The sequence below is a fragment of the Micropterus salmoides genome, unplaced genomic scaffold, assembly GCF_014851395.1.
Source record: "Micropterus salmoides isolate LMB-PRFRI ecotype aquatic unplaced genomic scaffold, ASM1485139v1 Ms_hic_scaffold_15, whole genome shotgun sequence".
Taxonomy (NCBI): domain Eukaryota; kingdom Metazoa; phylum Chordata; class Actinopteri; order Centrarchiformes; family Centrarchidae; genus Micropterus; species Micropterus salmoides.
The window spans coordinates 22,957,045-22,979,023 of NW_024040596.1; the positions used below are offsets into that span (position 1 = coordinate 22,957,045).

At 40.4% G+C, this 21,979-nt stretch overlaps 1 protein-coding gene across 1 annotated transcript in view; it reads left to right on the forward strand.

Annotated features, from left to right (window-relative positions):
- The window catches only part of pdia5 (protein disulfide isomerase family A, member 5), a 57,647-nt gene extending 36,071 nt beyond the window's left edge, over positions 1-21,576 (forward strand). Inside the window, exons 12-17 of the mRNA XM_038721087.1 lie at positions 4,937-5,007; positions 5,737-5,900; positions 6,451-6,581; positions 11,086-11,156; positions 16,476-16,610; positions 19,180-21,576. Of these exons, the coding sequence (XP_038577015.1) occupies positions 4,937-5,007; positions 5,737-5,900; positions 6,451-6,581; positions 11,086-11,156; positions 16,476-16,610; positions 19,180-19,260 (653 nt within the window). The 3' untranslated portion in view covers positions 19,261-21,576. The remainder of the gene's footprint in view (positions 1-4,936; positions 5,008-5,736; positions 5,901-6,450; positions 6,582-11,085; positions 11,157-16,475; positions 16,611-19,179) is intronic.
- The last annotated feature ends 403 nt before the right edge of the window (positions 21,577-21,979 follow it).

The following is a 21,979-nucleotide window of genomic DNA, read 5'->3' on the forward strand; positions in this document are numbered from 1 at the left end:
TTATTCACCTCCTCATCTATTCTCCTCTCTGCTTTCCCCTCTGTGCTTATCTCAGTCTCCATGCTATAAAAATAGATGAATAAATAAGAACAGCATCCTTTTCTGTAGCTTTCCCCATAATGATGATTCCTTGTTTTCAAAATCACATGCCTTGCTGCAGAGCTTTCATACCTCGAGGTTGCTGGGAGCACTGCACTCCACCCAGAGGGCAAACGCATTCTCCAGCTGTGGAAGTGATTAAAACACATCCTTAACAGTTACACACTGCAGTTGGACCTGCTACATCCATTACGTCATTATTCACTGCCTAAAACTCAAAAATATTTTGCCAGAACAAAATGTTGTGACATGGGATTTCTGTGATTATGATCTTCTGAATAGGAAAAGCTAAGTGACCCGTCTGTACGGAATGTAAAAACAACCATTACGCAATACTCGCAGATTAGGATAGACTGAGATGCTACATGCAGCCACTTTTGACCAGCTTTTAGTTGAAGTTGCTACAGTGCATACCCATCCGCATGTATTGTTTTCTTTTTTTGCACATGTTAAATACGAATATGAACAACATTTAAATCAGGCAGAATTGGAGTAGTTGGCCTTTGATGCAGCTAGGCCGTGTTCCCTGCTTCCAGTTTTTGTGCTAAGCTAGACCACATATCATGTGTTGAACATAGAGGTGAAACTAATCTTGTCATCTAAACCTCTAAAGTAAAACATTTTCCTCTTTTTCATAGTTTTGGTGAATTTTAAACTCCTTTAGCAACCTTTTTTTTTTTCAAAAACAAGCAAAACGAATAATAGGGTTTTGGTTTTAGATTTTTTTTTATTGGTAGCTACTTTCCCTTGAAATACATCACCACTGATCAGTGAATGTGTCATTCATCATATCATGTAGTATATGCACACATGACTTCAATTAACAACTTTTAAAGTAAGCTTTACTTGATTTCCAGTGAAAAGAGTTGAAAGTACTCGTTTCATTCGTTCTTCTAAAGGGTCATAACGTCTGGAAACCAAATCTTCATCTTAACTGAAATCCACCTCAAAATAAAAACACACAAAGAGTTAGCTGATTGCCTTTGCTTAGTTCCTGATAATACAAAAAACAAATTTACTGGTCCCCAAAAGACAGAAAAGGCTTACATATGAAAAGAGCATAATATAGTCAAATGTTACCTTACAATCACACAGGGGCTTTGCTAGGTTTTGGGTTTATATAGAAGTGTTATATCGAGTTCTCACCATTAACTAAAGCATTAGCAGAGAACACACATTGTCAAGCAGACTTAAAGAGATTATTTTGGTGTCATTAGTTGGTCTAGTTAATAAGGGCAGAACACATAACTCAATAACTTGGGATAATTGTTTCTTTTCACAATATCCTAAATGTGCAGAGAAACGTTTGAGTGGACAACTGTTTGGACAGTGCGTGAGCAGACTAGTCTTCCCTGTCCTCGTGTGGAGTCATCCTGCACTTGACTCACCCTGCGGACAGCACCCACACACGCAATTCAAGGGCAGTCATCTAAAACAAGCTACATCAAATCTTTTCCTCTCTCTCTAACACACACACACACACACACACACACACACACATCTGTACCCCCGCAACACGTATGAAATACACAGTTCACACCATGACACAAACATTTTTTGCACACAATTACACTGCATATCTCTCCCTCTGTCATACCAACACACACACACACACACACACACACACACACACAGATGCTCAGCCTTGCTGCTTCATTGCAGTTTCTTAATGGCCCTGCTGTCAGAGTGAGATTAATGGTCTCCCAACCACCACCATCAGCTTGCATTTCTGTCCACCTTTCAGCGCAGCCATTCTCAACGTCCTATGAACAGCACTCAGCAGGGGTTGTTTGCGTGCAGCCAGCAAAACCTCCAACTGAACACTCTGTTTCCCATTGTGAGCCTGATTATTGTCCCCGCACCAAAACAAATGTTCCTCTCTGCCAACGCAGTTTGAAGAAAGCACAGCAAAATATTGTATACAGAATGTTGTTCCAGCAGAGATTGCTGTAAATTACAGTGTTTGATCCCTAAATGTTTGTGTTTGGGCTGCAGCTGGTGCATCAGGAAGTTATCAGGTCTGATTGTAGCATCTCTCCTGACTGGCCACTTAGCAAGTAGCCACAGGCTCGGCTTACTACTGCTAGCGAGCCCAGAGAAGAAGAACATGCCCTTTCAATACCTAACATCTAACATTTGCTGTAAAGCAGAGGGAACTCGCCAGGCTTTTTCCCTTTGTAGCAGGTATCTGTTTTCATTACAGCTACAGCAATGTGTAGTAAGTTTTTTCGTTCTCTTGACTCTGAGCTCTTCTCCCCCACACTCAGTCTGAATCAGCAATATTTCTGTAACCCCCCTACACACACACACACACACACACACAGACTGACCATGCCCCTCATGCACCACTTATTCTGAATGCAGGGCAGAGCTGATGCATAGCACAGGACGGATATTTGGTTTTCTCTCTTACTCATCAGTTTGAAGGGTCAGACAAAGTCCTTTCAGTCGCTGTTTCTCTTGTACGCCTCAACACAATCTGATCACACACTACAGTGACTCAGTTGAAAGAGGGGCAGCTTTTTTTCCCACAAGTCATATCACACTTGATTTATAGCCTGCGCCAGCACTGCATTGTATATTGAAGAAAGGAATTCCTGAACTGTTTTGACAAGGACAATTTACCAGTTTTGGAAATGTACCAAGTTTGTTTCATGCATCTGTGCACTACAGCGCTGTGAGCATATACACACACTGCCCATCCCTGATCAAACAGCATATTCATTACATCTTAACACGAAACATCTTGTACATTGTGTGACACAAATATTGTGTTTTGAAAGTCATTTTAGTTCTGAAAATAAAATGCTCGTGCAATATTAAACATACCTCCATACCAAAAAGGGATTTTTATTCATGATGCTTGGAGCTCGAACAAATTTGTTGAAAAGAACAGTTGCAAACACATGTGGAGACACACACTCAAACACACACGTACAGATATCACTACCCCCACATATTACAGCGTTAAACAGAACAACACCACCACTAATGCTGTCCCACTTCTTAATTAAAGGACAGAGACGTACCGTATTTGGCTGATGCTAAAGCTTGGTGATGTAATGGAAATCATTGTCTTTGAGCCACAGCAACTCTATGTAGAGCTGAGAGGTCATTCATATTAGTATTAAGTGATTCTCAGTAGAAAATGGAACACAGTTCAGTGTCTAACCCCACTGGCCCACTTGGTCAGTGGATCAGAATTTTACTGGGCCCTTCTATATTTTCAGCAGGCAAACAAAAATTTGAATAAAAACTTAAAATAAAATTTAAAACAAAACTTTTTTTGTCATCATTTTTGGGTCATGATACTGCAGGATATTTTTGCAATAATGACATTACGTTTACTTATAGCTGACGCTTTTAACCAAAGCGACTTACAATTGCTATTTATGTTAGAGGTCGCACGCCTCTGGAGCAACTAGGAGTTAAGTGTCCTAATGACTATGACAAAAAAAAGAAAATATTTTATCATTATTTGCACCAACATTGAAGCCTGCGGTCGAAGCATAGTAGTCTGCAGAGGATCGTGTATCTGCTCTGATATCATGGTATTCTATGTTCGTGTATGGAAGTGCAGTCTTTGAAAAATGTTTTCTTTTAAGGATATTACATTTACCGTCCAAGTCTGAAGTCTTCCTTTGTAACAAACAAAATACGTGACTGCTTCCGCCGTATGCTTTTTCTGTTAAAAGTGGCAAGCAATTCAGTTATGCTAATTTGTAGTTTGTTTCTTTGACCGTTTAGACCTCACGTCAGCTATTGCATTTTGATCATTTGCTATTTTTGTAATCAACCAGGTGCTTCTGCTTGAGATGGTGACAGAAGAGTCATCAGCAGCATTACCTTCAATTTCTGCTCTGCTTGTTACTGCCAAACATAGTCATGATGTAAATACGTCATCACAATATTTTTAATGTCATGAGATGTGATATATACCATTTTGTTTCCCTTCTGTCTCTCCCTCTCCCCTTTGTCTCAATTTCGCTTATTTCACTAACCCTCACTCACATAAGACTCCTGCTTTGTTTGACTTTAACACACTTCCTCAGACAAAAACATTCACCCATGCCTGAGAGTGAAACATGTAGTAAGTAATCAGACATGACTTGACTCTCCCAGTAAACATGAGAGACTCTTGTCATCTCATTTACAGTTTCACCCTCAGCATGCCAGCAGTAAACCCACTGACGAACCAGGGTGAAACAGCAAGACGCCAGAGAATTACAGCTGTTGACACATTGATTCAACAAGACAGCTCTGAGGGTGTAATGTTGTGCAATGATTGCACCATTAAAGCTTTGAGCATCGGTTTTATGGAAGTAATTTCTATACATTTAAACAGTTATTTTCTGCAAAATTGTGAGCTTATTTATCTCACTGATATGACTCCTATATAAACGCAACAAAAGTGTTGTGTTTAGAATTTTGTTCAGTGTAGATAGCAAGTTGGCAGTGATGTATATGTTGGCCCATATATGAATAAAAATGTCACTTCATAAGTGTTTTATACATGCATTTCCATACATTGCTGATTCTCATTTTTATTAATCCAGGTCTTTTTTACTGTATTTATATTTCTAGTTTCTGTGTGTAGTGAGTTAAAATTACTGTTTTAAATGAACCCTGATATTTATATTGTTTTATATATTCACTACGTTTTTGATAGGACACTAAAATATCCTGCCTCACCACATGTCGCCTTTTTAATAACCAGTTTTAAGGGATTATTAAAAAAAAATCTTTGGATTCAGTTTGGAGTTTGAAATGATTTCTTGACTCAAGTATCAGACATCCATCGTTGATCAGGCTCTAATGTGTGATTTGAATCATTTAGGGTGTGGTCACTGCAAGAAGATGAAGCCAGAGTATGATGAAGCTGCTGAAATACTCAACAAGGGTGCAAACGTAAGTTTCATAACCTTTACGTGTGTATATATGTCGACTGCATGAATCCCTACAGGCCTGTGTGTTTTGTTAATTTTTCATATTTTATACTCTGATTAACATAGAAAACTACATGGGTGTGGGGTGCCTCATTAACAGATCATAATAATCCCTTCTCTTGGCCTGTGCAGCTGACGCACTGGTCAGCACGTCCTTCAGCCTTGCTCTGAATGTGTTTCTGATTAGTCGGGTGTGTTCCTCCTTCTCCTCTTCGCCATGCTATTCTCTGTGGTAATCTAATACTCCCCAGCCAGGGGCAGGGCCAATAAAACTACAGCCTGGTAACTGGAACAATTATCTCATCCATGAGCGTCCCCCCGGCCAGACGCTTGGACCTTCTCCTTGTGGCTCTCTGCCCAGCACCGGAGGTCAATGGGAAAAGCCTGGCCATTATCTAATATGGATGGACTGGAGCCTCTCTCACCCTGAGCCCTTAAGACCCAACATATCATTTTTTCCCCTCCTCCTTCCCTCTCTGCTAGTGATACTAATGCAGCACTTTTATACACACAGTATGTGCTCCTTTGCAAAGGTTGAACTTGGATTGTTTTGAAAGTGTTGGTGTTAATTGGTGTCATGTACCAGGTTAGTCTAAGAGACCATCATTGGTCTAATTGGGCAGATCATTCTACAATTATTATTGCATCAAAGTCCCACATGACTTAAGCTTTGCTGATGTTGTTCCTGCAGAGTCCGGGTGTGTTGGCAGCAGTGGATTCCACAGTGCACAAGGCTGTTGGGGATCGTTTCAAGATTTCTGGTTTCCCAACTGTTAAGTATTTCGAGAAAGGTGAGGAGAAGTACACGCTGCCACAGCTCCGAAGCAAAGACAAGATCATCGAGTTCATGCACAAGTGAGTCTCACACTTAACGGGCATCTTGATCACTTCTTTACTTCTGTCCAACAAACGCTACCTGTGCAAAGTTGACACCTTTCAAACACAGACTCAAACTGCAGTATTTTAGTCCTGAGCTTACACTGTTTAGCTGTGCCCTCTTTTGTCCTGCATGCCAACTGACATTTCTTATCTGTTACATTCAAAAACAAAGGGAAGTATTGATTAGCTGCAACATTTTTTCAAACATCCTCCTAGTTTCATCGATTAATCTTTTGAAAGGGTCACTGTGAAAAGTAGTAGACCAGTAATGACATCACTCCAGCTGTGGCAATTACTGTACAGGCTCCATAAAGCCAGAGGTCAACAGACACCTTTTATATAAGGCTGACATAAAGTCTCACTCATTGAGTGTTAGTGTAAGTAGTGTAAATAGATATAAAGAACATATATATGTTCTTTATATCTATTTACACTACTTTTGCCACTTAGAGTAATTGTAATGCAGTGTTTTTGCACCTTGTAGTATACATCATAAATTGTGCTTTGCTCTCTTTTATGTCTGCAGTCCCCAGGCACCTCCTCCACCAGAGCAATCTTGGGAGGACAAGCCCTCCAGCGTCAGCCATCTCGGATCAGAGGATTTTCGAGAGGCACTGAAGAAGAAAAAACATGCTCTGGTCATGTTCTACGCTCCCTGTAAGAGCTTACAGCTATTCAAAATAACTCTTATTATAACTCTTAGTTTGGAAGTAACCGTCTACCCAAAGGTCTAGAATTACTCCTAAAAGGTGTGTTTGTAATTGGCACTAGACACTTTTCAACTGTTGAATTTCATATGGTTGGCTGTTTTGATCCAAATATTAAGTGTGTGTGAGGTCGTTGCAACACTGTGCAATCGCAGCCCTGCTGTGACTTGGAGTAATCATATCCTGAGTTTAAACCAGTGCACATACCTAACTCAGAGCTGCATGTCAAGCTCCTCATCGCACAGTATAAAAGCCCCGCCTAACCCATTGGGAGACTCAAAAATGATTCAGATGACTGAAAATAGATTTGTGCAAGTTAAAAAAAGAGAACAAATCACTGTTCCACCTCATATATCAGGGTTCCTAGAGAACATAAAATTTATAGTTAAACAATGGCATTTCTTGTTAAATATTTTAGCAACAAAATTAGCTTTATGTTGCCAAATGACAAATGTATGTCAAAAATGCATCTTTGCCTAAATGTTTCAGGTAACAGTTTAAATTACAACCTGGTCATGGACATAGTAAAGTTAAAGCTCGGCTAATTAAACTCTTTGCAGCGCTACTGAGCTTTTCAGCCTCTTTAGCTCATTGTTTTGGGTATATGTCACACATACAGCTCGAAGGCAACTGTTTTAAATGAACAACCTCTTATTAACCTACAGTACTTGCCCAGCACCTAACAGTAGAGAGACAAAGTTCTTAACTAGCTGGTGAAAAAAGTGGAAAATCTAGCAGCAAAAGAGCCAGACATTTTTCTCATGAGTTGGAGGAGACCAAAGCTGAGCTAAATAGTCTTAAATTCACCAGGGGGAGACAAACATGACTCCAAAGTGGGTAAATGGGCTATTGTCTGCTAACATGTTTGCCATGAAAAATGAACAGGACACTAATGTCAGATTTTTCCTACTTATGGAATTCTGCATCTATGTAGCCAAAAGAAAATAAATTCAAGCTGCTTTGAAGGTCACCACAAATGCAAACAAGTGAGCCTTAGTGGACCACATATCTGAAATGTGATTAATCTCTTCTCTAATTGGGCACATCTGGTTAACTGAAGTCAGAATTCAATTTTAAGAATAGACTTGGTGGTCTGATGTTTGGCACCAACTACCCCAGCTGTTTGTCTTTTAAACAAGAATCTCTGGCTGTGTCCAAAATCACCCACTACTCACTATATGGTTGACTATATATGGAGCTCGCCATTTTGTAGTGCTTTCCGAATGTAGAGTGAGAATTATTATTCCCTATATAGTCCACTCAAAGTATCGCAGAATGCATTTAGAAAAGTAGTGTACAACCAATGGTCAATAACCAATCCTATATACCGTCATGCATTCCACCAATCGATTGTCCGACAGCAATGACGTAATTAACAGCGCCGATGTGATGATCGGAGTAGTGTCTGAAAGTGTTTTCTCTTTCATTTTGCGGGTGAGCTCACTATATAGTCCTCTGCAGATAGGGAGTAGAGAATGAGTGGCGATTTCGGACACAGACTCTGTCATTGAACTTGTCTCAATAAATTATTATTTTTAAATGTAAGGACCCAGTGTTATGACACTCTTCATCTGAATTCTCAAACAACACAGGAGCAGAAGGAATACAGAGTGGCTAACTTGCTTAATTATCAAAACACACATGCACCTCTGTCTGTTTATTTGCCCTCTGTTTCTGATGAGGGCTTCAAAGCCAGACGAGGAACAACGGTCAGGCTGCTGCCTGTATCGGGCCCTTTGGTGCTTCCCTCTACAAAGAGATGCTCCAGATGCACATCAGGCAGCTGCTGCCCTCCCACCCCATCTGCACCCTGCTCACTGGTGTCTTATCAGTGAGGGAGCTTGCGTTTAATAGAGCATTTCATGAGATACAGCTGCTTGCTAAGACATCAAGGCTGGAGATGCTTCAGAGAACCATCAGCTTTTTAAAACGGTTTGGGTTATAAACCTTCAGCCCCAAATCTGCATAATTGAACCAAACTTCTCTCTCTCTCGTCAACACTTTTGTGACTTTAGGCAATACTAAGTTGATGGTCCCTAAGTGTACATAGGGTGTTAAGTTAATTCATTGTCTAATTTACTAAACACTCACATGGAGCCGTCTGTATAAATAGTGTTAAGTGATGTTTAGTTCCAAACAAAAGGTTTTGTTGCCTAATGTTAAGCTATATTTATATTACTTTGCTTACTTCTGTAGTTTTTCTCAATGATTGATGGTAAAAATGATCAAAGCTGTTACAGGACATCTATCTGGCAGTCTCTATGTATTCTTCTGTCTGCTTTTCTCTCTACCTCACAGTCTGTCTCTGTCAGTAATTATGAGAAAGGCGTGTGAAAATGTCTGTGCAGGTAGAGGAGAGAAATGATGGTGGTGGGTTTTATTATCAGCATCATCAACAGCAGACCTACCTTTTAGCTGCTTTTAAGCTTCTTAGATGACAGAATATATGTGAGATGTGAGAACTGAAATATTCCTGTACTTAGTATGCGGTGTGATGCAGCATTGTCTGCTCTCATTCTACTCTTAGGCAGTCTTTGAGCAGTTATGGTGACCTGCCTGGTCAGTCTGTTCTCTTTATGTGAGGGCAAACCATGGAATATGGCACACTGCTGTTTTTTTTGATATATCACTTTCAGAATTGTGACAGAACCTTTTAAAGGTTTAAAGGCCATTTAATGTTGCAGCAAAAAGGGTACTTCAGCAGGAAATAGATTTGTGCTGAATGCTGGCTTAGAGAGGCAGCTCTGAAAAGGAAGGCAAATGGACAGTTGCAGAGTTGATGCATAATTGAGTTGAAGACGGAGTTATCGGTGAGTATGTCGGTGCTTGCGGGCGTGCATGCAACAGTAAAAATTCCTAATTATAAATGGGGCCACCATCACTCAGTGTACTTGTAGCCTTTGAAATCCATTTACAGTGGGATCATTGTGTTAATGCTTAACAAACCCTGAGATGTTGCTTATAACAGGGTAAGTGTCAACAATAGGTAACTGAATATATTTTGCTGTGTACATTTTGATAATAGTTACATTTGTAAGATATAATGTAGCTTTAATAATCTGTTAAGCTAAAACATGGATGAATGCCCATGGTTTGGAATGACACGTCCAAAAACCACATATGAATGTGATGTTTGGGTATCCACATATTTTTGTATCTACCTATTAACCAACTCATCCATTCAAACATACAGTACAGTTACATACAACATCTCTCGCTGAATAAATCTTAAACCATCCATCCATCGTCAACCGCTTATCCTGCGTACAGGGTCGTGGGGGGCTGGAGCCAATCCCAGCTGACGAAAGGCGGGGTACACCCCGGACAGGTCGCCAGTCCATCGCAAGACGCATAGACGAACAACCACTCACGCTCACGCTTATGGACAATTTAGGGTCATCAATCAACCTAGTCTGCATGTCTATGGATGGTGGGAGGAAGCCGGAGCACCCGGAGAGAACCCACGCAGACACGGGGAGAACATGCAAACTCCACACAGAAAGGCCGGGGCAACTGGGGTTTGAACCCAGAACCTTCTTGCTGTGAGGCCCATCATTAGAATTTGCATTAGTAAACTCATGGGGAAACTGCCACATGTGAGAAAAAGAAAATGATTAAGAGATAATCCACATACAAATAGCTCATTTGTGACTCTTTCTAATGGGCTGATTGATTAGTGATTTAGCCCTAACTCTGTATATGAAAGCTTTTAATCCTGTCAGCCACTGCCTTCTTAGATTTATCACCACAAGAGGTGTTCTTTCCTTCTTCCTCTATCCCATTTACAACAGCAGCAACAACAGTTTGATTGTAATGAACAGTAAAAGAATGGGGTACTTGACATTAGCAAAAAATAAACAAAACAAATGTCATCACAGTTATTACACTGTACACATCCTTCCCTTCTATCTGGCAAGATGTAGCCAGAGTCTAAAATCTTCATCCCACACAGATTTATAGTTATTGATACAATCTGGTCACCTGTCATGTATAGTTGGATCATCTTGCCTCCACCTACTAGAAGTGAACCTGCTGTCTGTAAATGGTACCTGTAGTTGTGCTACTTGGTGTTGTATTTCTGTAAGTGTTGACTTAGTGTTTATGGATGGCCACTGGAGCACAGAGAGCCAGGGACGTTGTGTTTATGACAGCAATAAAGAGATTTACAGTCTCTAATAACATACAAGTTAACCATATTTAATGTGGAGCAAACCTCTAAATAACTGAAGGATTGTAAAGGGGCCACATGCTTTATGAACATCTTTGATATTGAGTCGATGATGTATGGACGGGATTTTGTTTGTATCTGTTAATGTATGCATGTTAGTAGCATCATGTTTATGTGACATTTGTACCTGTGTAAGGTCCTGTTTAGGACGTGAAGCTCGATGTTGTAGTGTAAATGTGTCACGATGAGCTGTAATAATTCCCATCTGCGTGTTCTCCTCTTCCAGGGTGTCCACACTGTAAAAACGCTGTTCCCCACTTTACTACAGCAGCAGAGCTCTTCAAAGAGGACCGCAAGGTTAGTGTTGCTTTTTCACACATTCAAGACACATACTGATCAGCCATTATGACCACTGACAGGTGAAGTAAATAACACTGATTATCTCGTTATCATGGCACCTGTCAGTGAGTGGGATATATCAGGCAGCAAGTGATCATTTTGTCCAAGTTGAGGATTTATATGACCAAGTAATGGACAGCCAAGGCTCACTGATGCATGTGGGGAGCAGAGGCTGGCCTGTGTGGTCCGATCTAACAGACGAGCTACTGTAGGTCAAATTGCTGAAAACATTAATGCTGGTTCTGATAGAGAGGTGTCAGAACACACAGTGCATCCCAATTTGTTGCGTGTGGGCCTGTGTAGCTGCAGACCAGTCAGGTTGCCCATGCTGACCCCTGTCCACTGCCCGAAAGCACCTACAATAAGCACGAGAGCATTAGAACTGGACCACGGAGCAATGGAGCCTAGTCTGATGATTTGCGTGGACTGCTCATCCGTGTGTCTAATAAGAGTTTTGTAAAATAAGCAGCTATTCTGAAATTAGAGTGGAGGCCTGCAGAGTGATTGCAGCCACACATTGCATACTCAGAATGTGATAAGACCTTTAATCAGTGGTGTCCTGAAAACTCAAAACTTATAACTCCTTCCACCTCGTTTCTAATATCTGTCTCCACGCATCGGTTAGGAATTTAACCACTTAGTACAGTCTCATCAAGTCTTCAGTGCACTTGGGCTCTGGGGTTATTGGAGGTTCATGCAGTCACAACAGGACACACTCATCCTCCATCATCTCTACTCCCTCTCATTCCTTTCCCCCCCAGGACTCACATACTCCCACTCCTGCTCTTCCTGTTAATAACCTCTGACTGCAGGGCCCAGGATTTCCAAACCTCTCTCTCTCTCTCTCTCTCACTCTCACTCTCACTCTCTCTCATATATATATATATATATACACACACACACACACACACACACACACACACACACACACACACACACAGAAAAAAACTTGGGGCGCGTGTCTGGCAATACTCTGAGCTACAATTAATCATCTCAAGTACACCTAAAAAAAAAACATTAAATTCTTGTCTTTTGATTTTAAAGCCTCATCGGGATGCTTAATGTTAAATGCACATTGATCCAATAGTGCTCAGGCAATGTAGCTCTCTCATTTGTTTGGAATTTTTCAAAATCATTGTCAGATGGTGTAAAAACAGTAACGTGTCCTCAACAACTTACTCATACATTTTTCTGAGGCAATCCTTTGTAACATTTCTCGATAACGTTAAACCTCAAAATATTTTTGTGTAATTCTCTGAGGATTGCCCTTCAGCTGCAACTTTAGGAACTTGTACCAATACATTCTTAGCGTAAACACTGAAATACATCAGTACTTAATCAGCAATAAAATAACTGTATGTCCTCCACAGTGAAAAATATATGTTGTCTTTGCAGGACAGGGAGAAATTATTAGTTGTAACAATGTAAAAAAATAAGCTTTGAAATGTCCTAGGATTCTCATAATGGTCACCAAGAAACACAAACTACTCAGACCTTTACCACCTAAAGGAAAAAAAATATTGACTTTGTGTTTTAAGACTTAGTGGAAAGTTAGGACTTTCAGTCCTAACAGTCAGATGTGTTTTTGGGGGCTCCAGTATCTAGTGGCCACAACAGCTTAAGGCACTTCGCCATGGCTTCACCATTAAGCTGTGATGTTTGGATCAGTATCCTTATGATGAAACCCGCATGAGCTGCCAAACCAGGGGGCCCTCATATCTGTGAAGGTTGTATTACATGCAGAGGTTTAAGATCTCTTCCCTCTTGTTGTCCCTCCAGTGGCCAGTGGAGGTGTGAAGTTGTGTTTGAACAAGAGTAAATTTGAGAACTGTGCACGTGTTTACTTGGCAATGCTCTCTATTTATAAAGCTGAGCCCCAGTGTATTGTACCAGGCTGGTGTTGATCACAGTCTATTAACTGCCTTTGCTTCATTTACCAAAGACAAACACAAGCTTAGCTCCAGCTTTGATGATGCACAACAATTAAAACTCCATATTCTATGCTGTATGAGAGTGGGGGAGCTGTGCTCTGACCTGTCTTTTCCCTAAATTTTAATCAGTAGCAGCATTAAAGGTGCACCTTGGCTGGAACTGCTTGTTTCCAAAAGCTGTCTGTTACCACTGTAAAAAGAACACTGTTTCTTCAGAGAACTGGCTGTTTTTTTTAAGGATTTGTCCAATATGGTCTTCCTTGGTTCTGCTACAGTACCTGTAAAGTTAAAGTAAAGTACTCAACAGAAATATACTTACCTCTCGCTTCTTCTCTCGCTTCTCTCCCTTTCTTCTTCACTGATTTTTCATTGCTTTACAGGTAAAGGCTTTATTAATTCAGGTTTTTGACGTTGTATTTTCGTTTTCGTCATCATCATTAGGTTATTCATATCATTCCTATCAGTAATTACACTGAACAAAATTATAAATGCAACACGTGTTTTTTGCCCCCATTCATCATGAGCTGAACTCGAACATCTAATGGTGCTTTCAGACCAAAAGCGAAGCGAGTGTTCGGGGTGGGAGTTTAAAGTCAATGGAAGTCAATGCAAAGACGCATAGAGCTGCGATTTCCTGTCGGGCCGCGCGAAGCGACGCGAAGGGGGCAGAGCCCGCGACGTGAAGCGAAGGCAACGCGAAGGAATTTGCATGACGCTGAGTCGCGATAGCCTATCAACGCTGAGATTGTTTGTATGTCATCGACCGCTTCAGAACGCTGTGTGGAGAGGGCAAGGCAGAGCGGGCGATTGAAATAAATGCGTGTCAACAGCTGTCTTCACGAGACCACACAGTCAATCACAGATTTATTGATGCTGAAATAGAAAAGACGTGCAGTATACTTTAAACACAGTGAGTATAATCGAATAAAGAAGGTTTATGGTGAAAAAATGCACATGATATTTAAAAAAATCTGAGTGACGCTGACTGAACGGATAAGGCACCGGGATTGATCAAGCCTGGTTGTTAGCCTGGTTTGGAGCAGGCTAGCTGCACAGAATAAATCGCCATGGTAACTTATGCGCTACTGCTTTCATGAAACGGAGTCATGGCTTAATTCAGCCAGGATAACTGGAAAATCCCAGCTTAATCCGCTATCTTTGTTTTAATTTAGCACATTGAGGCTGGTATGGCAACTTCAATATAATACCAGAATGAATAAATAAAATATTAATAATATTGTGTTACACTTCTTCTTTCAATCATACATCATACAAATCAATTAAAATATTAATTGATTTTGGCCTACTTAGGTAACAGTTAGGCAAAACAGCTCAGGGACATCCGTATTTAATACTATAAGAGTAGGAACTGTGTTGTGACAACAGAACTAGCTCTGAGTTTATCAGTACAGTTTGACTACTGCTCTGCTCTTCAGTGTGACGCTGATGGATTGAGATCAAGCCAACTGGTAATGTGCTGCTACTCAGGAATTATGCTCTTGGATCAATGACGTTATGTGGGGTCCTCTGTCACTTGAAGATGCATCAATAGCGGCATTGGCTGAGGACCTTTTCAAGAAACGCAACTCTACGGCTTCATTTTCTCCTGTCAGTTCACAGCAACTCTGATTGATTGCACGGGGATGAACAGTCACATGGAATTGGTAGTTACATTATGTCCCTTGTAGCAGCTACTGTTGCTGCTGCTGCTGCTTAAAGTACTCTCTGTTGTTATTCAAACTGTACTAACAAAGAGGTGGTGAAATGTTTAAAACATTTCACATTATAAACAGTATTTGTTGGTGAACTTACAGTTGCAGTGTTGTCAGCAACATCTCTGTTGACAGTTTTGCTTTTCCAAAGGTGAAACACCTCAGTCCTGCTAAATATACAGTACATGGCTTGCATCAAGTCCCTGAAAAACTGTTCATCTAGAAGTACACTGAGTTCTAGTTTAAGACCTGATTAACAGACCATAGAAGAAGAATATCCCTTTATAGGCTGTCCTCCACACTGACGTGCAGAAGACAGTTTTTTTCGCTGTCCTCCATTTGTGTTCGAAGATGTCTGTTCTGCTGATGCAAACAAAGCCAACACTCAACAACAGTGTATGTGCTAATGCAGAGTCTCAAAATTTGAGAACTTGTATTTGCATGAAAAAAAACAACAACAAGCACTTGTATTTTGTAATTAGGGCAAGACGTTTTGAGCATAGCTTCACGGTTGGACACACAGAGAAAGTGTGTCTAATGTGTTTTCTTCCTGCAGCAGTTCTGTCATTTCCACATTCAGCTCGAGCAGACAGATGGACAGAGAGCGATTATTTGATAGTGACAAGTTCAATGTGCAGCGCTCAGCACTCTGAGAGAGGGTGACATTTCAGCTGTCCAAAAGGACACGCTGAGTGAGCCATGTATCAGTGAGGCGGCATTTACGCCTCATTGGGGCGGCTTGTCACTAATCGATGCAGCAGTCTCGCAACATAAATCTTCCTTGTTGTTTTTATGTAGGAGTGATTGTTGTGGGATTTTTCACCACCACCCACTCCAAATGGTTTTGCAGAAGAACAATGCATCATTTTTTGCAACCTGGTAGGAGAAACAAGTGGTCTAAATTTGGACAAGGAAATTTGGACAATGTGTTGAGCCAGCTCATCGCCATAGCGGCTGAATACATACCAGTCATCGTAAATGGCCATTTCACAGTTATTGAGTTCTCTGTAACATTCTGTTGTAATATCCTGTGTGTACATTTTTTGTAGTATTGATCTACAATTATAATAAAGTTTATTTGTTGTGAAAGTGAGTGAGTGCATAAGAGACACTGAAACAAGAAAGGAGTCAACCCAAACAATAAAAAATGCCAGGTGTGATGTAAAATCATTGTTACAGAACAATAAAACAGGGTAATATAATGATAGAATATGATCCAAATCCTCTATAAACCTGTTTCAAAAGGTTGTAACAGGTGAAAGATGTTGCAGATCTTGCTAGATTAAATTTCCACAGGCAGTGCAAATGAGTACTTACATTAAACTCCATCATAGTTAGCATTGTTTTATTATCAGAGTAAACCACCACCTCCCTAGAAAGCTTTTTGGGAAGTTTCAACCCACAATACAATTAAGGCTATGCTAATATGGTAATATTACAAAAGAGTCGTATATTACACAAAAGCTCACTTTGCTGTTTCACAGTTTACAATTTCATTTCCTTCAGATAAACTTCCACACATCAGATACTACAGCATGTGAAACGCCTACACAAGTGAAATCTTGAGCTCTGTGTTGCATTATTCTTTGTGTAACATTATGCTGAAGGTGATTGCTGTTGTTGTTTTTCCTTAGATTGTGTATGCTGCTGTGGACTGTACAAAAGGACAGAACCATGAGCTTTGTAAACAGGAAGGGGTGGAGGGCTACCCAACGTTTAACTACTACAACTATGGCAAGTTTGTGGAAAAATACAATGGAGATCGTGGGGTAAGTGGTACTAAACCTTCCACTCACGGTTATTTGTCAGTTACAGTCTCTGAAACTGTTAACACACTCAAAACATATTGATAACCCCATTTTTTTCTTTGGTAATGAAGTAAGCTTGTGAATATAAACCCCAGAACTTGTTTGGTTGCATTGACAAAACAGACACTGTGCACAATCTGCATGTATACTAAAGAAAGCGAATAGCATACATAAGCTCTCTGCTTGGTCTCCCCAAAGCCTAATTAAAATACCAATATCTAGGATCCTGGAGTTAGTTGGTCCCAAAAAGGAGCAATCACCACAGACAGATCTTGTAGTGTGCGTGGGTTCAGAATTTAAATGTTTTTGCCTCCTGGACAACAGTCCTTAAATGTGTGATGTGTCAGTCTTTCCACAGTAAGAATTGTAAAAGGCTCATAGTGTGTTTCTGGTGTTGCCTTGCAATTAACTGCCGTTCCACACAAAGTACACAATGCCAGTGTGGTGCTGGACAGGAGGTCCGACAGGAAATGTCTTCTTAATTAGTTATGTTTCCACGTGTTTCAACGTATTTTAGTATGCGCATTTTGAAGTATCGCATTTGAAAATGTTGATGGGAAAAAAATTGTTTTTTGCCTTTTTTGAAAAAGAGCTAATGCTAAAGATGGAAGATGGAAACACCTATGCCAAATAAGTTCTGATGTGGCGAACATTTACCTCATGACTGATCAGTCTTCCCAGATATTCTATAAATAACATGTGGAAACACGGCTTGTAGCAACTTGCCCACTTTTCTCTGATCCATGCGACTGGTTTTGTTTCCGGTTTGCAACCCGTATTTCTTGTTTATTACAGCCATGCGTAACGTCAACTTCTGACGAAACTACGGTTTGCGCAGACTGGTTTATTTGCTCCAAACCAGTTGATGGAAATGCACCTAATATGCATTTCTATTTTTTTTTTGCGACATTTTCAAAAGTTCACTTAAAATTGGCTTGACAGTTAGATTGATACATAAACAATTGCCAGTAGCCATGTTTCCATGTCTTTCATGTAGCATTCCCTGAAGTGTATGATGTTACAAAGTATTTTATAGTTACTTAATTGTTGCACAAATTGCCCTGTGTGTGTTTGATGAACACATATTTCTAGATGGGTTACTACAATATAAACTGGGATACTGTGGCATGTGAACACCGTATCCAGATTTCTGATTACGACCTGTCATGTGCACATTACTCAAATGGCGTTACATAGTAACTAATCAGTGAAAACAAAATTTAAGAAACCAAAATGGGTTAATCCTTAACTGCTGAGAGAACTCAGTGGGTACAGAAATGACAGAGTGGGTGAATGTGGAGGAATCAAAGATGCAGCCGACGCAGCCTGGATATTGTTACGATGATATATACAGGGATTAGATGATTAAACCTTCTCACGGTTGGTTTCACTGTCTGTGTAAACCCATAATAGCATTTTTTTTTTTTTTACCAGAGCTATTACAATTTTTTCCCCCCGTTTCAGAAGTAATCTCTATAGTTTAGTCAAAGAGGGTGGATGTTGGCTGTACTTTTTCAGAACTAGACTATTTCTCTTGTGGCAAAGCACCACAAGTGGACAGAAATATTATGTTAACTGAATTTTATGTGGCAAAAAGGGCCAGGGTCATGCACACAGCTCAACCCACCCTTAAGTGGAGCATTAGCACTGAGATAACACTTTAGGTCATTGAAAAACTCTGCAGCTCGGCTATTAACCAGAAGAGGAGAGAGCACATTAGTCCAGTTTTAGCTGCTCTGCACTGGCTTCATGTAACATTTAGAATTGTTTTAAAATCCTTCTCCTAAGATACTAATGTGCTAGGAACAAGCTATATTGCTAATTCCCTTGTTCCCTTGTTTCATCTGCTATTTTTTTTTTAAATATGGGAGTTGTAGACTTTGTCAATTACGCCTCTAAAGCTATGGAACACACTACTTATAGATATCAGATATATCCATCGTCAACCGCTTATCCTGCGTACAGGGTCGCTGGAGCCAATCCCAGCTGACATCGGGCGCAAGGCGGGGTACACCCTGGACAGGTCGCCAGTCCATCGCAGGGCCACACGTAGACAAACAACCAGTAATGCTCACAATTTAGGGTCACCAATCAACCTACTCCGCATGTCTTTGGATGGTGGGAGGAAGCCAGAGAGAACCCATGCGGACACGGGGAGAACACAGAAAGGGCAACCGGGATTTGAACCCACAACCTTCTTGCTATGAGGCAACAGTGCTAACCACTGCACCACCGTGCCACCCTATCAGGGATATAATTATGATAATAAACAATTGGCAGCAGAGAATAAGGCAGGCAGACATTAATATCTTGGACAGGGCTAAGCAGACCTTGAACAATATTTGGTTTCCATGTTTACGTCTCTTATCTGCAAACTGTCAGCCTAAGTTGACATAATGTTTAATGACGGTACTGTGATCTCTATTAGATTAGAAAAGGGGCATTTCAAGACTGATGAAATGCTTCAGGTTGTGACATGATCATTAAAACGTGTGCTTTACTGACTCTCTAACTGTCCCTCTGTCCACAGGAGGGGGGCTTCGTAAGTTTTATGCGCAGCCTAAGAGGACGTGATCAAGAAAAGGTTGTCAAGAGGAAGGAGGAGCTCTGAGGGCCATGTGCTGGGAGGGGGCGTTGCACTACACAGTTTGTCATTGCACTGTGACCCTTGACGTGGAAAGGGTCCTATCAGCACTGACATGGGAGACTTGATGACCTCAGCGAAAGGCTATTTTTTTTTATACCGTGGTGATGATGTTTGTAATAATACCAACAGAGTACCTACAGTCAGACCGACCACTTGAGACTTCTTTTTCATGGATTTTCTGATGGGCAAAAAAGTGATTCCCCCCCCCCCCCCCCCCCCTTCCCCAACACTGTGACTGCATATGTGAAAAGCTACACCCAATACTGTATCTATGCAATACTGACCTCTCTTTAGCTCTTCAGGGGTCTGTGTGTCTGATCAACACCCATGGTGGGTGGTAGGCATCATTATTTAAAGGTGGAGGTTGCGCTGTCAATCACTCCACAGGGGTCCTAATCCAGTCCCATCAAACCTGCTCTTCTCCTTGAAGGGACACATTTGGACAGATGCGTGTTGGCTCCAACATTTTTGGACAGAACATCAAGTCCAGAACCATCCAGAATATTGCTTTGTTATCCTTACAGATCAGTTGGAAGATAACTGAGTTTAACACCAAGATCTCTTTTTGAAAAAAGCCCATAGCTGATACAGTAAAATGTAAAGTGCTACTGTATAAGGTACTTCAGCAATGTGAAATAGGTGAAATCTGTGAAATCATGGCCAAAGGGTCAATATTCTGTATGGTTTTGGGCTCTCATGATTAGTTTTGCTTTTAGAAAGGACTTACACATTTTTGTTTGCGTAAAACTGTGGCCTTAAAGATATAAAACGTTTTTTAAAAATTCTGGTATTGCAGAAATATAAAATAATAAGTGGAGGAGAATCAGAGGCTTGGTGCCCTTGCAATTCCCTCGAGTCATGGACCAGAGCAAGTTAAAGGAGAAGAAAAAAAAAAAAGACAAGAACATGAAATGCCAAATATTCTTCTGCACATTGCCCTTGATATTTTCATGCTTTGTACATTTCCAGATATTAACAACATTCACAGCTGTAGTGGCCTCTTGTACAAGTTTGGGGCTCATTTACAAAAGCATGGGAGATGCTCAAGTATGGTGGCTAAATGTTGCATGTTGATCATAAAATTTCAACAAAGCATGACCCTTTCCTCCGTTGACTGAAGTAATCATGGATTCCACCCAGTATCCCACAATTCCCTCTGCATCCACACACATACTGGAATAATTCAGACCTCTGGTTTACACTCTGGGCATTCAGGGTTTTTGTTTAAGGGTACCCAGTCTGTATTATGCCATATGTTTCCAATGAGCCAAAATTCTTCTGGACCGTTCTGTCTCAGTCTGTGTCTGCCTGCCATTGCTTGGCCTAGACTTGCTCAGCTTCAGTTGGCTTGGACAGTGCTCTCCCATGCCTTCCATCATATTCCAAGGGATGTCTTCATAGTGCAGCACATCCAAGGAGTAAGGAAGTGAAGTCTGCCCTAGCTGCATAAGACCATTGATTTGGCGGCATCATCATTACTTTTGTGGGTTTTTTTTTTTTTAAAGTGCGTTTTCAACTCCCACACTTTGGCCACTATAAATAATTAAATGCTTATCTGTAGCTGAACTTGTGTTTTATAATTCAAGACTTTGGTTTCTTTCATTATGAATAAGGTTCTCAGGGATAGCGAAACACAATTAAAGGGAACTAGTTTGTTTGTAAGTTTGCATTCCAGCTGAATAATTTTGAGCCCTTAGGTCACCAAATTAAATATTGTTTATGTTTGTATCCCAAGAAAAAAATAAATCAATTGAAATGTAATTTTTCTGTTCCATATCATGACATGTATTGAATAAGACATATATTCAGTTGATGTTACTGAACCATTTCTCGTCAGACATTATCATCGTGATTTTTAACGGAAGTGAAACTGTCTCAGACAGGCTGGCACCAAACACATGTTTGTGTTCAATATGACTTTAATATTTTATGGTATGCAAGGGCATTTTGAAAGAGTGCTTTACACAGTTAGGTGTTGACATATTGCTGTAATTAGGTGTTCATTCTCCTCTCATGGGGAAACAACGACCTTTGTGTACTGTGTCCAAGTGTTTTTTTGTTTAGGAGCCTCCGCAGTGACATCACATGTTTGTTGAATAATATAACAACCACCTCTATCTTATCCCAAAGGTATCCATGTTGTGTGGGAATTTGTCTCACTTATGCCAAGAAGTCATTGTTGCCTTTGTTGATTTTTCTGTGCCCAGCCATACATACAGTTTTGCCCCTTAGTCAGGACCTTGCAAAGTTAAAAAATGAATAAAGTCATACATTTCCAAAGCTTTTTCCACTTGTTTTTATACAATATACACATCTGTTTTTCACATAGTTTGTTTTTTTATATAATTTTTGAGCCAAGTTAGGGGTGTGGATCTAGGGTGGCAATGTCATTTGGGCCACTTTGAGTGAAATGTCGACAAAGCATGATTCTTCCCTCTGTCCACTGTGTGGAATGTCTCCACAACTCTTGGATCAATTGCCATGAAATTTGGTACACCCATTCATGTCCCCCACAGTATGAATTGCAATAACTTTGGTGATCCTCTTAATTTCCATCTTGTGCCATCATCAGATAATCTTTGTATTTAGTGCTAATTAAATGTTAGTATACTAACAGGTGAAATGGTAAACATCATCCGATACAAATGTTATATCCTGCGCATGTTGGCACACTGAAGTCAAC